Source organism: Pocillopora damicornis, chromosome 1, assembly GCF_964200805.1.
Source record: "Pocillopora damicornis chromosome 1, jaPocDami1.2, whole genome shotgun sequence".
Classification (NCBI taxonomy): Eukaryota; Metazoa; Cnidaria; class Anthozoa; order Scleractinia; family Pocilloporidae; genus Pocillopora; species Pocillopora damicornis.
This window is the reverse complement of record NC_142670.1, coordinates 9,267,501-9,285,283: the sequence shown is the minus strand read 5'-3', so window position 1 is coordinate 9,285,283 and position 17,783 is coordinate 9,267,501. Positions and strand designations below refer to the sequence as shown.

At 39.0% G+C, this 17,783-nt stretch overlaps 3 protein-coding genes, 1 long non-coding RNA gene and 1 pseudogene across 4 annotated transcripts in view; 2 read left to right on the top strand and 3 right to left on the bottom strand.

The window, feature by feature from the left end:
• The window catches only part of LOC149051840 (replication factor C subunit 1-like), a 362,202-nt gene that overhangs the window by 309,484 nt on the left and 34,935 nt on the right, over positions 1-17,783 (bottom strand). The window lies entirely within an intron of this gene.
• On the bottom strand, positions 3-2,410 carry LOC149051844 (zinc finger MYM-type protein 1-like; annotated as a pseudogene).
• On the top strand, positions 3,901-7,328 carry LOC149051843 (uncharacterized). The gene is made up of 3 exons (XR_016183519.1): positions 3,901-4,537; positions 5,133-5,255; positions 6,209-7,328. It is a non-coding gene; the product is annotated as an uncharacterized LOC149051843 (long non-coding RNA).
• On the bottom strand, positions 8,782-11,305 carry LOC149051842 (uncharacterized). Its single transcript, XM_089192271.1, has 2 exons — positions 9,784-11,305; positions 8,782-8,815 (listed from the first exon to the last, which is right to left on the bottom strand). The coding sequence occupies exons 1-2, from the start codon at positions 10,184-10,186 to the stop codon at positions 8,808-8,810; spliced, it is 411 nt and encodes a 136-aa protein (XP_089048397.1). The 5' UTR covers positions 10,187-11,305; the 3' UTR covers positions 8,782-8,807.
• On the top strand, positions 11,870-17,059 carry LOC113664685 (uncharacterized). The gene is made up of 5 exons (XM_089186324.1): positions 11,870-12,618; positions 13,798-13,866; positions 14,460-14,717; positions 16,037-16,324; positions 16,514-17,059. Exons 1-5 carry the CDS (start codon positions 12,460-12,462, stop codon positions 16,517-16,519), a joined length of 780 nt encoding a protein of 259 aa, XP_089042450.1. The 5' UTR covers positions 11,870-12,459; the 3' UTR covers positions 16,520-17,059.

Below are 17,783 nucleotides of genomic sequence, written 5' to 3'. Positions count from 1 at the left end.
TAGGCGTACAGGCATTTTTTTGCCAGGGGGGGCGGTGAACCATTTGCCCAAAAAATTCTCACAAGTTGCCCAAATTTTTACGAAACAGTCGGAAGGAAACGAGGGTCATACGATGCACTAACAATGGCCTACATATGAAGTGAAAATATTCTTGCCTATGAATCTATCATATGAGCTCAAAAAACACTTTAAAACTTAAAAGAAATAACTGTCTCTGCCATTTCGACGACCGAAGATATCAGTGATACGATCCATGTCATTGTTGACTACAGAGTTGGCATACGCCCTTTCAGTGTTGATAAGTGCAATGTTACTGACACGTTGTTACCCCATGGTGCTGCGAAGGTAAGTTTTCAATCTGCGCAACGCACTGAATGATCGCTCTGCTGAACACGATGTAGCAGGTATCACTGCAAGGATATGCACCACCCTGGAAAACTCTGGAAACATATCGAATAGATCATTCTCACGCATTGTCTCTAGCATTTCTGAAACAGTCATGTAGCCCAATCCGCGCACATGACGAAAACTCGCGTACATCTCGCCGTCGATGTTGTAAAACTTAGCAATGCGGGAGAAGCTTTCTTTATCAGGTGTTTCACTGTGGCAGATATTTCCCAAAGCAAAGAGGATATCCTGGTCATTTCTGCTAAACCTGAGCTCAAGCTCGGACAGCACCTTGTCCATGGAAGCATAGTAGGTGTTAATACGGTGGTGCGACTATTTTCAGCTGCGTTTGTCGTTCACCTACAAGGGCTTGAAGGCGGAGCGATGGCGTCTGTCTGGGTGCCCTGGCCTCTCGTAATTGAAACTCAGAATTGGTCAGCCACTTCTTAATCTTCAGACCCATTGCTGATGCTAACTGCCATACGCTGTTGAAACTTTCTTCGTTCCGACACTGGCGTAGGGTCTGAATGGTCATGTCGGCATTTCTACGAGCGGAGATCACGTCAACCGTCTTCCCCTGAAGATATCAACACAAACTACTGGTGTTGCTCAGGATTACTTTCAGCAAACACAGTCCGAAGATAAACTCCAAGTCACAAATGGCGGTCAACAAGGCTCTGCTCTCAGAGTAGGTTTTCGGATCTTTGTCGGCTTTTACGGCTTCCCACCGGCATGACCATCGCGTGGCACTTAATGACTTCAGCGTCAGTTTCAGATCCTCGCCTTGTACTTCTGTGTCACTAAACAGGGCGTGTCGTTTGGGACTTGCATCTAAAAAGTTGTGCAGAGCCTGGATAGTCCCCAAAGCGTTTCGCAGTGGTTCAATCTGTGTCATAGTATCTTGAAGTGCGAGGTTGAGCACATGCCCGTAACAGTGGACGTAGATACCGAACGGGGAGCACTCTTCCATTCTTGTCGAGAGTCCTTTGTGTACACCGTTCATGTTAGCAGCCCCATCAAATGCTTTACCAACAATGTTCTTTAGGTCAAGATTGAGTTCAGTGATAGAGGATTTCACCAGTTCATACAGTACTTCTCCTTCGGTTGATTTCGTGGAGTAGAAACCAATGAATGCTTCCTTCTTCGTTCCATTCAGCGCGAAACTAAGGCAAAGTGAAACTTGTTCTGTTCTGCTAATGTCTGATGTTTCATCCAAGATGATACCATACCATCCGCTGGCTCGCACATCGTTTGTGATACGCTCGCGAATGAGATCGGCAATAATTTGTAGCGGTTCGTTTTGTATCACGGGAGATGTCCACTGCGCATGCTTCTGAAGCTGGCTATCGAGTTTATCCTTTAGCCAAGCTATGTCCTTGCACCGCAAGTGAATTAGTTCCAGAAAATTACCTCTATTTACATCACTGCTATTACTCAAACCATCACGTTGTTCATTGTGACCCCGCTGGGCGATGTTCTGCTGGGCCGTAAACATGAGACATTCAATGATAACTTTCAGGTAGTCACGATTTTCCTTCACATCTTGCTTGTGTGATTCCTGGAGTTTGCCCAGTATTGAAGTATTTATCTTCTTATTTGCTCTACTATCAATCTATTTCACCATGGCCGTTTGATGGTTCTCACTCTTGTGGTGTTTAGTAAGACGCTCTGGCTTCTTCCAATTGTCAAACGTGAAATCGTGGGCATTCAAGTATTTCTGGCATGGGTAGCAGCACGCTCTCTTAGTTTCAAAGTCGTAGCTCAGCCATGGATATCGTTTGTACCAGGCTGGGTTGAAATCTCTAGAAAAAGATTCACTTCCAAATTTTTTTGGGTCGTACCACTTCAAAATCGGTTGCTGAGGACTCTCATCTATATCACTGGACGTTAGGCAAGTACCACTACATAAATTTGTATCCAATGACGAATTGTGCGCACCATCCACGATATCTGACCTACCTGGAGCACCATTATCCGTGATAGCTGACTTAAGTGACTTTTCTGGAACACGATTATCTATGACAACTGAAATGGACATATCCCTATAAGTACTATGCACAATGTCAGAGTTAGCACCGTTATCTACAATTTCTGTCGTATCTGGAGCACTAGTACTATTGTCGGCACCATTATCTATGCTTTCCATATCCATGATCTCTGACGTATCCAAATTGCCTTTATCCATGATTTCTGATTCATCTGTCATACCAGCATCCATAGATTCTGACGTAGCTGGAGCACAACAAGCACCATTATTCACTTGAATCACCTCGATTTCTGACTTATCCAGGGCAGTATCTGAAGGATCCACCACTATATCTATACGGCTGTCATTTTGAAGATCTCAGCCAACGTCTTCGGCGTCAATTTTACTGCATTTAACCATATTGGTAATGGTTTCATTGCCGCCAGTGAAACCTAGTTGCGATTGATTTGGCGTACGAGAAATTGCCTATATGCTTGGTTCTTGCATGAGCGTCTTGGTACTCGGCAACGATTTCTTTTTTGCATTCGGAGCATTTAACACGATGGCGATAGGCCCGTTTTCGTTTCTGTGGCGCTGGATTCGAGAATATGGGACAAGGAGAGTTCTACAGGAAAATGCATGCAAGATGCGTATTTGTTTCCACTGTCACGTCACTTTTTACGAAACTACAGGCGTGAATCTTACTGGCTTTACGCACGTAAAGCCCATGGTAAAGCCAGTTAAATTCACACGAGACAGTGGTTGCCTAGCACGTGACCCAGATCTTCTGAAAGTCTCCAGTCGATAATCTACAATATGATTCTAGAAAGCTATGCCGAAATTGATTCTAATAAATTTACAACACTAGCTAGTACAGTACAGTAAAGTATGTACAGTGCCCAAAAACAAAAACAAAAAATACAAGTACGTATTTCAACTTATGATCCCCTTTACTAATGACCAAAAGCTCGTCACGTGCTAGGCAACCGCTGTCTCGTCTGAATTTAACAGTTTCCACGGTCGCGTAACTTTTTACGAAACTACGGGCGTAAATTTAACTGGCTTTAGGCACTTAAAGCCCATGGTAGAGCCAGTTAAATTCACACGAGACAGTGGTTGCCTAGCACGTGACTCAGATCTTCTGAGAGTCTCCAGTCGATAATCTACGATATTATTCTACAAAGCTATGCGGAAATTGATTCTAATTAATTTACAACACCAGCTAGTGCAGTGCGGTACAGTACAGTACAATGCCCAAGAACACACACAAAAAATAGAAATATGTATATCAACTTATAACCCCCCCTTACTAATGACCAGAAGCTCGTCATGTGCCAGGCAACCGCTTTCTCGTGTGAATTTAACTGCCTTTCCATTTTTATCTATCTATTTCAATAAAAAACTTGAAAACATCTTTAAAAACTGGCTTTGCCCAAATTTCTCTTGCTGCCCAAAAAATCTGAATTGCCCAAAATTTTGGGGGGAGCTGCAGCCCCCCCCCCCCCCCCCGCCCCCCCGGCCCGTACGCCTATGGACAGGTGGGTGGATCATTATATACAATTCTTATTTACCTTCCTTCTTACGAAGAAAATAAAACCCATGTATCTATAATTAATTGAAATCTTCCGGGACTTGGATATCTCTTTTCGGTTTGAGCTTTTTTGTCAGCATTCAACTAACCAAATCCAGCCCTTTACGTTGTAGTGCGATAGTTATATTTGCGTTTTATATGCATTGTTTTTATTAGAATGTTTTGATTTGATCATGTCATTTCTGCAGACGCGGGGCCTCTTTTTTCTGAAAAGTTGACTGAATGCCGACCGCAATAAATAGATTCCTTTGAGTTTTCAAGGAAGCGGGCGAATTAAAATACCATTTGAAGTGAAAAAAGCTGAACACAGCTAGAAATCGCTTAGTCTCGCTTTAGTATCAACAACATTTCTTGCACGCAATTCAAGTTAAGCCGCAAAATACTCTGTGGTGGGAGTGAGCCTCAACACGGTCATACAGAATTATACAGAATTATACTGGAAACGTCTTTCAATTGGAGACACTAACAATCGCATCTTTACATATCTTTTTCTCTGGTAACTATCTGCTGCATCGATACGTCGATACGGTAGAATTAATTTGCAGTATCCTCTCTATGCAAAAGGATCTCCATTTTCAACAAAGAAACCTCCGGTAAGTGGCATTTTATTAAAGGACACTTTATAAAAGAAAACAAATCTAACTCTTCAGGGAATCGAATTGCTAATTTCTTGTAAAAATGAAAATTAGCCCCCTTCCAAATTTTCCCTTTCCTTTTATTTAAAGCTTAAAGGCACGCCGAGTACTGTGAAAAGTTCGGAGTAAATGGCGTAATGATCAATTTGTGTTTTTAATTTGTGCCGAGTTTTAAGTAAACTTTTCAGATTAACGACATAGCATTGATATCGACAAAACCATTAGTAGTTATTTCCTCTTTCAAGGTTTAGCTCGCGATAGTGAGATTGAATATTAATTCGCAGAACGGCTTGTTTCAGTGTCTTATCATGCCGCTTGTTTTAATTTAACCTTGCCAATACAGACTGTTTCCTAGATAAAAGAATAGAAAACGATGGCTTGAAAAAAACAGAAGAGAACCTTTCCCATCGTATATAGATACTCACGGGAAGGACTGAGACAATGCATTGTTCCTTTTAGTTTTTTAATCCAGTTTTATTCAATTGCATTCGCACGTTTAATCTACAATTGCAGTATTTTGTTTACCATTGCAGTATTTTGTTTACCATTGCAGTATTTTGTCGCATTCAAAATGATATGTACCACTTGATAGGAACTCATGATAGCCTTATACAACTTTCACAGTGAGTAAACACACAGAACAAGTGCAGAGGACAAAGTTTTTTCATTTAGCACGGTGAGTAAAATTGACTTTGATAGCTGCATTTCTCTCTCAGTTTGTTCCATATTGGTTAGTATTGAATATTTCTTCTGAATATTTTTCCCTTGTTTTTAGAGTTTTTCTCCGTGACCTCCTCGATTCTCCTCCTCTAACATCGCAAATCAATTTCAATTAGACCAGAAAACATTGGACAGGAAGGAGCCACCTCGTGTAGTGTACACTGCTAAATTAGTTCCCTTTATCATTTCTGGTGTATCGTTTACATGAAACTCCTTGTTTTCATCCATCGTTTACGTAGTCAAGGCTTGAAGCACCTCTACAAATGAGTCTGCTTTAATGTAGTTTGTTTTTTTGTTTTGTTTGTTTCGTATTTTTTATAATATTGTTCCGATTGTACCATTGTAGAACCTTTGAGCTTATGCCTAAGTTATCAGCAATAGGAACCAAGTCGCAATTTCTTTCAAAAACAGTTTTCAACTGTGTCGAAAAACCAAAACTAAAGTAAACACAGCGATCAATCCAAACAAATGTTTACATTATCATTGGCCAATGAGCGGTCAAACTGAAAAAAACCAAACTGCTCGAAGCGCGGGAAAACGAGAATGACCCACTCGCGATTGTTTTCAGTTTCACTATTGATTGGTTGAGAGGATCGCGCAAGTCTTCTAGACCAGTAAAAATAAAGTTAAGTAAAACCAAGGTAATCCCTGATTACTTTTGAAACTCAATGGAAAATTCTTCGAAAGCAAAAGTTTTTACTTGCTATGTCACGGGCGTGAAGCAAAGAGAGTCCGTCAGGAGAAATCAAACTTTAGAAGTTTGTATCTCGCACTCTGTTGCTTTATCTCAAGGCTACAGAGGAATCGATAGTGAACTACAACATGCGCTAGGTTTCAAAGCGTGGCACTTTCAGGATTAATTACGATATTGAATCCATTAGCTCTCTGATCGATCATTTTTCTGCGCAGGTCGCTGTTGTTAATGCAGACAGCCAGTACCCAATGCGTGAATCTGACGTCTGACTTCTCCAAAAAAGTGATCTCTACTCCGATTGATCCGTCCACCTCAAGAAATGGCAGAGGATGCACGAACAAAACTTTTATGTAGTACTATTAGGGTCTTTAAAGAGGCTGATACTGTTTGTATTGTTTGTATCTGTGGGAGTGATAGGACTTGTGGGAAATGTTCTTGTGCTGTGCTTTCTGAAGTCCAAAGCGAAAATAGCGCCATTTGCCAAAGCCTGGTCGTTTGAAAATAACTGCGATGTCTACATCAAGAGCCTTGCTATTTCCGATGTTTTGTGTACCGTTATCTCACTTCCACCCGTATGCATTCAGTTGTATTTTGATGTATTCAATCAAGGCTGGAGTTGTAACATAGTGCGTTATTTAAACATTGTATTCACCTCGATCACCATGAATAACCTGCTTTTCTTCAGCATCGAGAGGTTTATGATAACTCGAGGAATTTTTCGTCATTCTTTTCTCTCCACTGTGAAAATGGTGGTAAAGCTTTCTTGGCTCGCAGGATTCTTATTTACCTTGATCCCTGCTTCGACTTTCAAAGATATAAGGTTCGATTTGAACCAGACCCATTACACTTGGGTCTACAGGTATGACGATAGTTATTTTCCATTTAGAATCATGCTGTTAAGTTTTACAACTCTCCAGTATATCATACCAGGTTTCATAACAGTTGTCATCAATGTCTTACTCATCAAAACTCTCTGGGCAAATGTAAGAGGAAGGAGAGTGCACATTCAAAGAGACAACGCCATCAAGATATTCCGCAGAGCTGCCGCAATTCGAGGTACCACAGTCATCGTGACTCTTACTTTGGCTTTTGTTCTTCCTTATTTATTTTATTATGGTCTAGTTGTGTATAACAACGTAAAGACAGACCATCGCCTTGATTTCAAAACAGACTTGGCTGTGCGTTCTGGAAGTGCATTGATTGCTTTCTCCAATAGTGCCAGAAATGTGATGATCTACATCATGCAAATGAGGTATTTCCGACTCTACCTTAAGAAAGTATTTCGGCCAGGATGTTTAGCCAAAGGGAAGAACTTTTAAATTGGGATAAAAAGGGAAAAAAGGCGAAGAGTCGATGAATGAAAAGGTAACCAATAAGAAGCCTCGTCAGAAACGTTGAACGCAAAGAGCTATTGGCAAAAGTCTTGGGGGGAAAATTAATTATGCTTTGTCAGCAACTTTTCATCATATGTCGCAGAAGTGACATCTTATTAAACTCCCCTATGTTATGTTCATGTAATGGTTTGTTTGCCTTTTTATAGCCTCTAACAATCCTAATCTGTTATGGGACCTAGCAATAATTCCATTACAAAGAAGGAATCTAGAGATGGTGAGACACAATGATATTAAAATATATGAGAAAACGCATAATTAACATATAATTAAAATTAAAATATATGATAAAACGCATAATTAATATAATGATTATTAATATATGTGTTACTTTGTTACCTTGCGGGAAGAGAAGCTATTGTGCAGGATACGTTTAAGAATACAAAGTAGAGAAAACTTAACTTCAGTTGAAAGAACTTAATATGTAATTGGTCACAAAATTCGTCAATGAGAGGCAGCGACGCTAAGGCGTTCATGTAAAGAAGTGTATGTATATGTATGTATAAAAATTTTTTTTTATTTCATCTGAAGCTATTAAGAGTAAATGTCAGTAAAAATCAAGGAAAATTCAAAAAACGTGGCCACGGTCAAAAAATCGATTGCGCTCATACTTTGTCAGTTTGAAGGCCTAGGTAAGTAACTGAAGGATATGAGGTTAGTTTTTTGAAATATTCCATATAACGGCAGAAAACCACGAAAAACGGTCACCCTACCGGAAGCTCGGATTTCAACTGGCGGAAACTCGAAATTTTACACTTTTCAGCTTCTCGCTACACAGACGTTTACATAGCTGTGAATCTTTCTTAAGTATAATTGAATACATTGAGTCTTCCTTAGTCAAACCATGGGAATTATTTTTATCTCTGCTTATTTGTGAGCGAACTGAGACCCGATTAAGAAGACACACTTTTCTCATTTACGCGAAGGTGTAAAATAATCCAAACTCAGCGACGAAAAAAGCTGACCGGTAGTTCTTCAAATCCTCTGATATTATAACCAAAGACAGTTCAGTCATTGATTTTTATGTCTACGGTTTTAAATCTTTAGGATCTAGTAGCACTTTTGCATGAACGCCGATCAAAATTCGATAAAATTCCAATTGAGCGCCTTTGAAATCTACAACTCTACATAACAAAGCACTTAGTCTATTGAAAAAACATAAGGGTTTTGCTTTTTTAGCGGTTTGAAGCGTTTTAAAAATATATATTGATGTTAAATATTGTCTACACAGGTAAAACAAACTATGAAACACCAAAATTACCACGAGCTGAAATTAAATCTCACAGGCTCGCTCCCTAATCTGCGTCACGCACGAGCGACTTAGCTACAATTAGTACAGTAACAAACAGATATTTACATCCGTTGATTTTAAATAAGTCGTATTTTTAAAATATCTTACTCAAAGATGTGCCAGGTTTCCCAGTTAACTTGCTGAAAAAAAAAAGAAAACCTTAATAGTAATTCTAGCTCAATTAGAATTGATTTTATTTAGTATGAGAAGTTTTGTGCCGTCGAAAACCAATCGGAAGTAACTGTTTCCACGAAAAGCAAATATTACATCGTTCTCTAAATAAACAAATCTACTTAACCATATAACCAGAGTATGTTGTTGGCGAAGTTAATGGACATACATAACAACGACGTCTTGCTCGTTCTTGAATATTCTCGGTGGAATTTGCGGCGCAGACGAACGCACTTGCAAAGTAACTTCCAATGGCTAATTTCTACCCTTACTCAGCTTTCGTCACACTGCTCACGCTGTGTAACAAGGATATAAAACATCGCACGAAGTCCTAAAAAACTCTCCGGACTTGAACCAGAATTGATTTTAGCAAGATTGCGTGTTTTTAAAAGCCAACGGGTTTATTGGAGATGACTACCCGTACCGTCTCATCGTGTCACTTAGGCATAACCTGACACGATGTCGATAGTTTCGACTCCTGATGGCCGAGAGCACTCGGATTTCTTTTTTTCCGAGTACGCCTGTGTCACTTACTGAATAATACATCATTCTCATTTATTCACCAGGCTTAAAAATATTCCATCACATTTATTCCATTGCGCGTATGCCACACATGACATTCCAATCCTAGCAGTATGCAGGATGTTTGTCCCATGAAGCACTCGGACTATACAGTGCACAGTGCACACACTAATATAATCGCAATCCATAAAAAAATGAGAGGCATTAAATAAAGGTTGTTAAAAAAAAAATTGGATTGGACAACTGAATGAAGAGATAAGTAACGAAATGTCCTTCATCAACCTTACTTATTTCTCTCCGTCGTTTAAACAAATGATTATTTTATATAATCTCAAGTCATCAGAATGAATAGACTAAAAATAATTCATTGGAGACAGTCTCTGTTTGGTAGAACATCAAGTAGTTGGTTGCTTACCTGAGCCCACAGGGACGAGCTGTTTTGAAAGCTCAAATATCTTCATGGATTGGAATAAATTTATTCCTTTTTCCAGTGCGGGTGCCTTCCTCAGCTCCTTGCAGTGACCAGAAACAACTTCCGGGATGGTGCAAAGATTACCCGTCCTTCGCCAACCTAAACCTAACTTGGCACGATGAACCGGACAGATAGTCATACCCGATAAATTCGCCGGCTTTTGAAAACATCCACATCTCGCCAAAATTAATTCTACCTCCGTTTCAATTCCGGAAAATTTCAACGACTTTTTGTGATTTTTGATATCCCTGTTACACAGCGTGAGATGCGTGACGGAAGTTGAAGAACTTGTGCGTTCGTCTGCGCCGCAAATCCCACCAACAATATTCAAGAACGAGCAAGACATCGCTGTTCTATGAAGTTCCCCGACAATAAACTCTGGTTTTAGATGCAATGTTTCACAGATAAAGATAATTCGATTTATTTATTTAAAGAACGATGCAATTTTCGTGAGAACAGGTACTTCTGATTGGCTATCGTCGGCATAAAGCTTCTCATTCTTAATAAAATCAATTCTTATCGTTTCAGTTTGAATTGCTTTTATGATATTTTCTTTTATTTTTACTTCAGCAAGTTAACTGGGGAACCTGGCACATCGTTGAGTAAGATATTTTAAAATAAGACTTATTGTAAATTAACAGATGTAAATATCTGTTTGTTACTGTACTAATTGTAGCAAAGTCGCTCGTGCGTGACACAGATTAGGGAGCGAGCCTGTGAGATTTAATTTCAGCTCATAGTTTGTTTTACCTATGTAGACAATATTTAACATCAATATATATTTTTAAAAGGTTCAAACCGCTAAGAAAGTAAAACCCTCATGTTTTATGTACAAACTTTGGCCGAGGAGCTAATTTATTCAATAGTGCATTGTTATGTAGAGTTGTAGATTTCAAAGGCGCTCAATTGGAATTTTATCGAATTTTGATCGGCGTTCATGCAAAAGTGCTACTAGATCCTAAAGATTTAAAACCGGAGACATAAAAATCAATGACTGAACTGTCTTTGGTTATAATATCAGAAGAATTGAAGAACTACCGGTCAGCTTTTTTCGTCGCTGAGTTTGGATTATTTTACACCTTCGCGTAAATGAGAAAAGTGTGTCTTCTTAATCGGGTCTCAGTTCGCTCACAAATAAGCAGAGATAAAAATAATTCCCATGGTTTGACTAAGGAAGACTCAATGTATTCAATTATACTTAAGAAAGATTCACAGCTATGTAAACGTCTGTGTAGCGAGAAGCTGAAAAGTGTAAAATTTCGAGTTTCCGCCAGGTGAAATCCGAGCTTCCGGTAGGGTGACCGTTTTTCGTGGTTTTCTGCCGTTATATGGAATATTTCAAAAAACTAACCTCATATCCTTCAGTTACTTACCTAGGCCTTCAAACTGACAAAGTATGAGCGCAATCGATTTTTTGACCGTGGCCACGATTTCTTTGATTTTTACTGACAATCACTCTTAATTCTTTATGGTGGCCAATTTACGTTATCAACTCAGTTGATAATATTGTATTACAGATTTCCATTAGGATTCAATGTAAGAATTGTTTCTCTACCTCGTTCCAGGTGCGGGGTCAACAGCTGCAGTTTAACGACAACCCTGCGTTCGACAAAGCTAAGGGGAGCGAAGGAGTTCTCGTATCTATTCCATTTAAAGAGGAACTCGAAAGAACCACTGATGTTGGAACATTTTCACAAGGGGTTCAGGAGCAGCGGCCTCAAACGTTCCCTCTACTTATCATTGGAAATACCCAGGTCCACCCTGAAACGGTTGACCCAATCCATGGCTAATTTACTACGTCAAAACAAACAGTCATGCAAGTTAAACAAACGAAACCCTTCCTTGGGATCTGAATTTTACCAAACAAACATTTTAACCACAACTTTTTTTGCCCACATATTCCGTGATTCATCGAAAGAAGCAAATTTTAAAAGACGAATTTTCAAGGGAAATTTTTGATAAACCTGTTAGAGAGTTCTCGCTTGAATGCGATTTTGTCCATTGAATAAAATCCTCAGTTATCGTTAACCGTGCAACGTGAAAAAATTGCAGCTGATTACAAAAGAGGAAAATATTTTTCACGCAGACTATGTGTATGCTACGTTACGAAATAATTGCTTTTAGCTATGCGTATGTCGAGGTATCGAACACGGAACCTCGATCAATTCTCCGTCGCACGGTTCCTGTGCTCTTTGTGCATGCATTAATACCTCGCTATAAGCACGCTAAGCATGAAAAATTTCTTCAATACAAAAGCATGATAATCAGTTCTTTGTTTTTAAAGTCGACTTGTTTTACCAGACGATCTGACCTTCTATTGACTATTTTATTATTGGTGACCCTACGAAAACCGCACAGGAACAACATAGCTACCCAGACAAACACGTCTGATTCGAATAAGAACAAACGGAAAGAAAGAAGACTCCACTTTCGTTGAAGACGAGAACTCTTGGTTTTCGAAGTCAGTTCAAGCACCGGTTCGTAAATTGAGTCGCTCTTTATAATCGCTAGACTCTGAGAAAGGATAGGCTTTCATTTTGAATTAGCGTGACGTGAGTGACGTCACTCACTAGGGAACCTGAGCTCAAATCGTCTAAAGAGTGAATCTGAAAGGCAAATATGGCGGACTTCTCAGCACAGGCAACTTCTGTGGCGCGGTTTCTTGCCATAGCACACATTTTTCTGGGCTTTGTTCTCGTCTGTTTTGGTATCGCAGACTATGTTACTCGGTACTTTTTCACAGGCTACATATGTTTTGGAATTTGGATCGGTTTATGGGTGAGTTAAGGATACAAGTAGCGACTTCTATATCGTACGCCATTTAAATAAGTCGACATAATTGAGCATAATCTATAGTGCAGTTGAGCTTGTTACTTCATCTGCTTGTCGAAAATGACTCATATTTTCACATTGTGTTCTGCTATGTTGTAATGAGAAGATTTCAGAAATCGTTGAGCATAGCGGTTTGTATTGTCGTCGGAAGCATTCGTTTGCAGATATAGCGAGTCTCTTAAGTAAAATGGACAGAAATTAAGTCTTCCCTGTCTGGATAACTTTTATTCAATATCTGCACAGTAATCATTTAACTTTGTTCACTCGATCGTCTCCAGTCGAATCTCTGAAGCTCTTTTAATCAAATTTATCTGAATCAAATTGATCGCAAGGTACATGTAAATACTCTTTGGACACCAAACCAGCTAGTGCTTTTTGAATAATTAGGAGATACAGGGACTGATTAAACAGGCCTGTACGAAATCCCGGAAATGTTTTCCTTATAGTTTGACCGGGAATACTTTTTATTTCTAATGAAAAGAAACCCAGCATTTTATTGTCTCGACGCCAATTCGGCCAGCGGCTTTAGACATAGTATTAAATACATATTTGGCAGCTGACACAAGTAAACATGAAAAAAATTGTGGTGGATCGTCATGAAAAATTTTCGCCGTGTGATTACCCGAAGAAAGATTTGTGATATGATTGTTTTGGCTGCGAAATTGTATTTTCCATGCCGGAAGAAAGATCCATCTCGCGTATCGAAATGCAACTATTGAACCGGGCATTCCTAAGGAATAAATAAGCGCTTCATACACTTTACACAATTGCATTATGGCCAACGTAAATGTCTATAATTTTTAGTCGGCGAGTGAAAATAATCCTTAAGAAAGTGAGATAACAACAATTTCGTATAGGATCCTTATTTTCGTAACACATTGCTCCTTTATTCCAATGTCTTGTCTGCTTTACACTGGGAGCAATTTTTCCAAACACCATTATCCAAAAATTACGAGAAGCCGAATTTTTAAGCTAGGTGAATTAATAGGGCTGTTCAGTCAACACGAAAATGATATGAAATAATCTGATCCTTCCCCTCTGCACATTAAATTTGATAAGTTTTTCTTAGACACTTCCATTGTTTTTCATAACATACTCCAGCTTGTTAATGTTGTTCATTTCTAGATGGGTATCACAGGAATTTTGGGTGTTGCTGGTACTCGCGAGGAGCAAACTAACTTCCGAGATATATTTGTGAGTTGACCTCTCTTAATCTTTATTTAAATGTTTGTAATGGCCGCATTCCAGATAAACATCTATCTGGCACTCTCACTTTAGCAGATATTCCATGTTGCCATACAGTAAAATAACCGTAGATGTAATAATATGGCAACAACACCAGTAACACACGTCTTCTGTGATCTGTTACTGCACTGACTCACGACAGCACGGAATCTATCTGTTAAAGATGATTAAAAGATAAACCTTTGTTATAGGTGACGTCACATGTGCTTCTGTCCTCCATTAGATCATAAGTGAGAGCCAACCAAACTTTGCATCATACAAAACCATGAATTACATGATTCATATTGTGGACATTTTTCCCTTTATTTTGGCATTATTTTCACACACCATCAGCAAGACTCTTTTAGGTTTTTTCTCCCTTAATTTTTTTATGTTAAGGATCATATAGAGGTTTTATTGTTAGAATGGACGCGTCCATGCGAGTCCAAGATTGACATCAATGACGTGTATCAACTTCCCAATCACAACCGTGTTCTGTTAAATCTTAAATCACGAGACGAGATCGTTTTTCGGTAACAGTAACATCTCTCATTAAATTATAGGCCAGTGTCTTCATGGGCTTCTCCATTACCTCAGCTGTGTTTGGTGCACTGATCGTTGCTTTCTACAGCATTGCAATTGACTCAAATTCTTACAACGGTTATTTCGACTCCTATTCGGTCAATGAAGCCGAATTGTCAATCACTGGCATCATTCTGTTCATTGGGATTTTAGAGTTTCTGTTGGGAACCTGGGCAGCTATCTGTTGTTGTGCCATGAAGGTGTGCGCCTGTTGCTACATTCACGCACAATCTCAACAGGTAAGCCTTCTCTAGGGCCGCTTATTTACAAGAAGTCTAGCCCAAACCGCGGTTTTACGCAGGCAGTGGGCCCTGGGTATTTTCTATAGGAAAGTTAAATTTAATTGAAATAATGTCCCTTCACTATTGGCTTTCAGTTCGGCCCTCTTAATGAAGCAATTGTTCAGATAAAAGGTTCGGCTAAATTGTACATGACTTAGACCACGATTTTGTCAAACATACGCTAAACTTTGTTTAAATAACCGGCCAACATTGCTTCCATTCTTCGCATTTTAAGACAAAAGGGAGTTTAGGATATCAAGACAGCCATGCCTGGGAAAAAAATCTTTTGAAATATAAACTTTGTTTCTCCTAATTATTCCGCAATTTTCTATATAATTATGAAATTATACAGTTCTCCTTTAGGCATGATACAAAAACGTGGTAAAGCGCTCGATGTAAATGATTTGCTGTTGGGTTTCCCGTTCTCTGACTGTGCAACACTTTGCGATTTCAAAAAGTTGTTTGGTGTGTGACGGCGAGGAAGTGTATGAAAAGTTTGTGCTACCGTCTCAGCAGATCCATCGAGAAATGATAAAAAGTAGAGTAGTGATATCATTTTACATATACGATATACATTCGACTGCAAAAACGGTGGCACTTAAAATACGCTAACTAATAAACAATGAAACTCAATGGCTTTATGGGCACACATGCACATGATAAACACAATAGGACAATACCGAATTTACTTTTGTCTCTTTCAAAACGAGGCCTGGTGCTCAACTATTATTATGAAAATGTTCAATTTGCATGTGAATGACGACTTATAATCATATGAAAGGATGAGCTCCACAACTCGCTTTGAAAATGAGGTCAAAGGTAATTCGAAAATGGCCTCTTACATGTGGTAAATGGAAGAACTTCAGTGTGCTTTCCTAAAAGAATATAATTATCATAAGTAAAGATTTTACAGAAATAATGAAAATAAGTTGTCGAAACTTCAGACACCATTGTGAGGCAGTCCTCCTCAGGATTGCACTCACCCGAAGGATCAGACTACGCTATTACATGTTACCCCGAGTTCAAACTATCTACTGTAAAGCGAATTAAGATAATTATGGGGCAGAGATTGATAGAAAGGAGCTGAGTCAATTTTGTCTGCTTCTTCTACCACGAGGTTCCCCTACTGAATGGAATGTCCATGCAATAAGCTTCCAGGATAAACATGTGATTCCCTGACTCATTTCCACGAAGGCATTTAAGGTTTCTTTAATGATCACTTAGAACTGAAATTTTAAATCTGCGTGGATAAAAATCCTCCTCTTTGTCATTTGTAGACATATGAACACATGATGCAACCAACCATTACTTATGGGCCTGGTGGTCCTATGACAGTTCCAGTGCAAAACCCTGTTGGTCTAGGTGCAGTGCAAACTGAATCTCACATTCCACAAGGAGGCCAGCCTCAAATGATCATGGTGCCTGTAGCTGGAGCCATGGGAGGTCAACCACAGGTGATGCAGGTCCCTGCATCTGGAGCCATGCCTACAGCTCAAGTGTCTCAAGGATTTGAGATGGCCGAATCCGCTGGACATGGAAAGTACATGACTCTACACAACGACCAGGTATGGTGGCTAAATTCATTGTAGAGAATTTTACTAACCTCCCACGCGAGAGGATAAATAGACTGTTATAGACTGCCACTTCCCAGTCGTCCGATTTTGTAAATCACTCGTATGATTACCGACCGAATTGGACTCCACACAGTCCTATTATCATTTTAACTTACGTATTTCGTCAATTATTCATTCTAGGTGTGAGATGTGTTACAAGTTTGGTTGAGATCATCGACAAGGATATTGGAAGTGTAATGAACATTCAAAGAGGACCCTGGTTGCATAGTTGCCTTCGTTTTGATTTAAAGTAGTAACAGTTCTGTTTTGTTTCCTTGTCGAATTTATGCCCCTATTTTCTAGATATTTTGTTCAAAGTTTGAATTACTTACGTTGCTAGTATTCCTAGTAAACCAGCTTACAATTATACGCGTATATTATACCTTTATATTGGTACGCTCGTTTTTGAGAGAATTGGAGTTAGAAGATCGACGGAGTTAGATCACAGTTTTTTCTTTTTTAAATTTAAGATTTTTCAGGTTATGTAAAAGTTACAGTTTCTTTAACCTTAACGACAGGATCAGACGGAAGATCCAGCTAATCGTAATTAGTTTCGTTTTCCTTTCGACTTCGCTTCTTTAGCCTCAAAACATTTTTTTTTCATCTTGCACATTGCAATTTCCCCTTTTTAGTTTTCACTGGATGTGTATGATATTCAGACGATAGCATTAAACTTTGTTGGATCAACTTGTGTCTCTTCGATTCCTTCACTGTGATTGGCTCTCCATCAACTCCAGTGCACAACAGCCCGTGTCCACTGCATTGGGTACGCCACAGGAAGAGAGCAAAAAATATTCCTTCAACATATCTTTTTATCTTGTTAATACTATATATATTTACGTGTGTGCATGTATATATGTATATTTGATTGTTCCGTTTACAGTGATCGATACGTAGAAGAAGAGCACGATATATGTTGCGATAGGGAAAAAAAACAGAGAGACTATACTCTGATGAAAGTAAAGTCTGTTTTTTTTCCCTATCGCAACATATATATATATATAAAGAGTAATTTTGACTTACGTAAGACAGTGCTCAATACATAGGAGTAGAGCGATGTATATATTGTGGAAGGATAAAGACAAATAAACTACCAGTTCATCCCTACAGACCTGTTTCGTGGTTGCCCACTCATCAGGGGATTATACACGAAACAGGTCTTTAGGGATGAACTGGTAGTTTATTTGTCTTTTTCCTCCCACAAAATACATATATATATATATATATATATATATATATATATATAATTTGCACAATGGAGAATGTGCTTCCGTTTTCAACGCTTTATTCAAGACCCATATATATAGCTATATATATATATAAATATTATGAGAGGGAAAAAAAGGACGTAACTACATTTCCCGACAAGCCTGTTTCGTGAATCGCTTCACTCTTCAGGGGTTTAATGAAA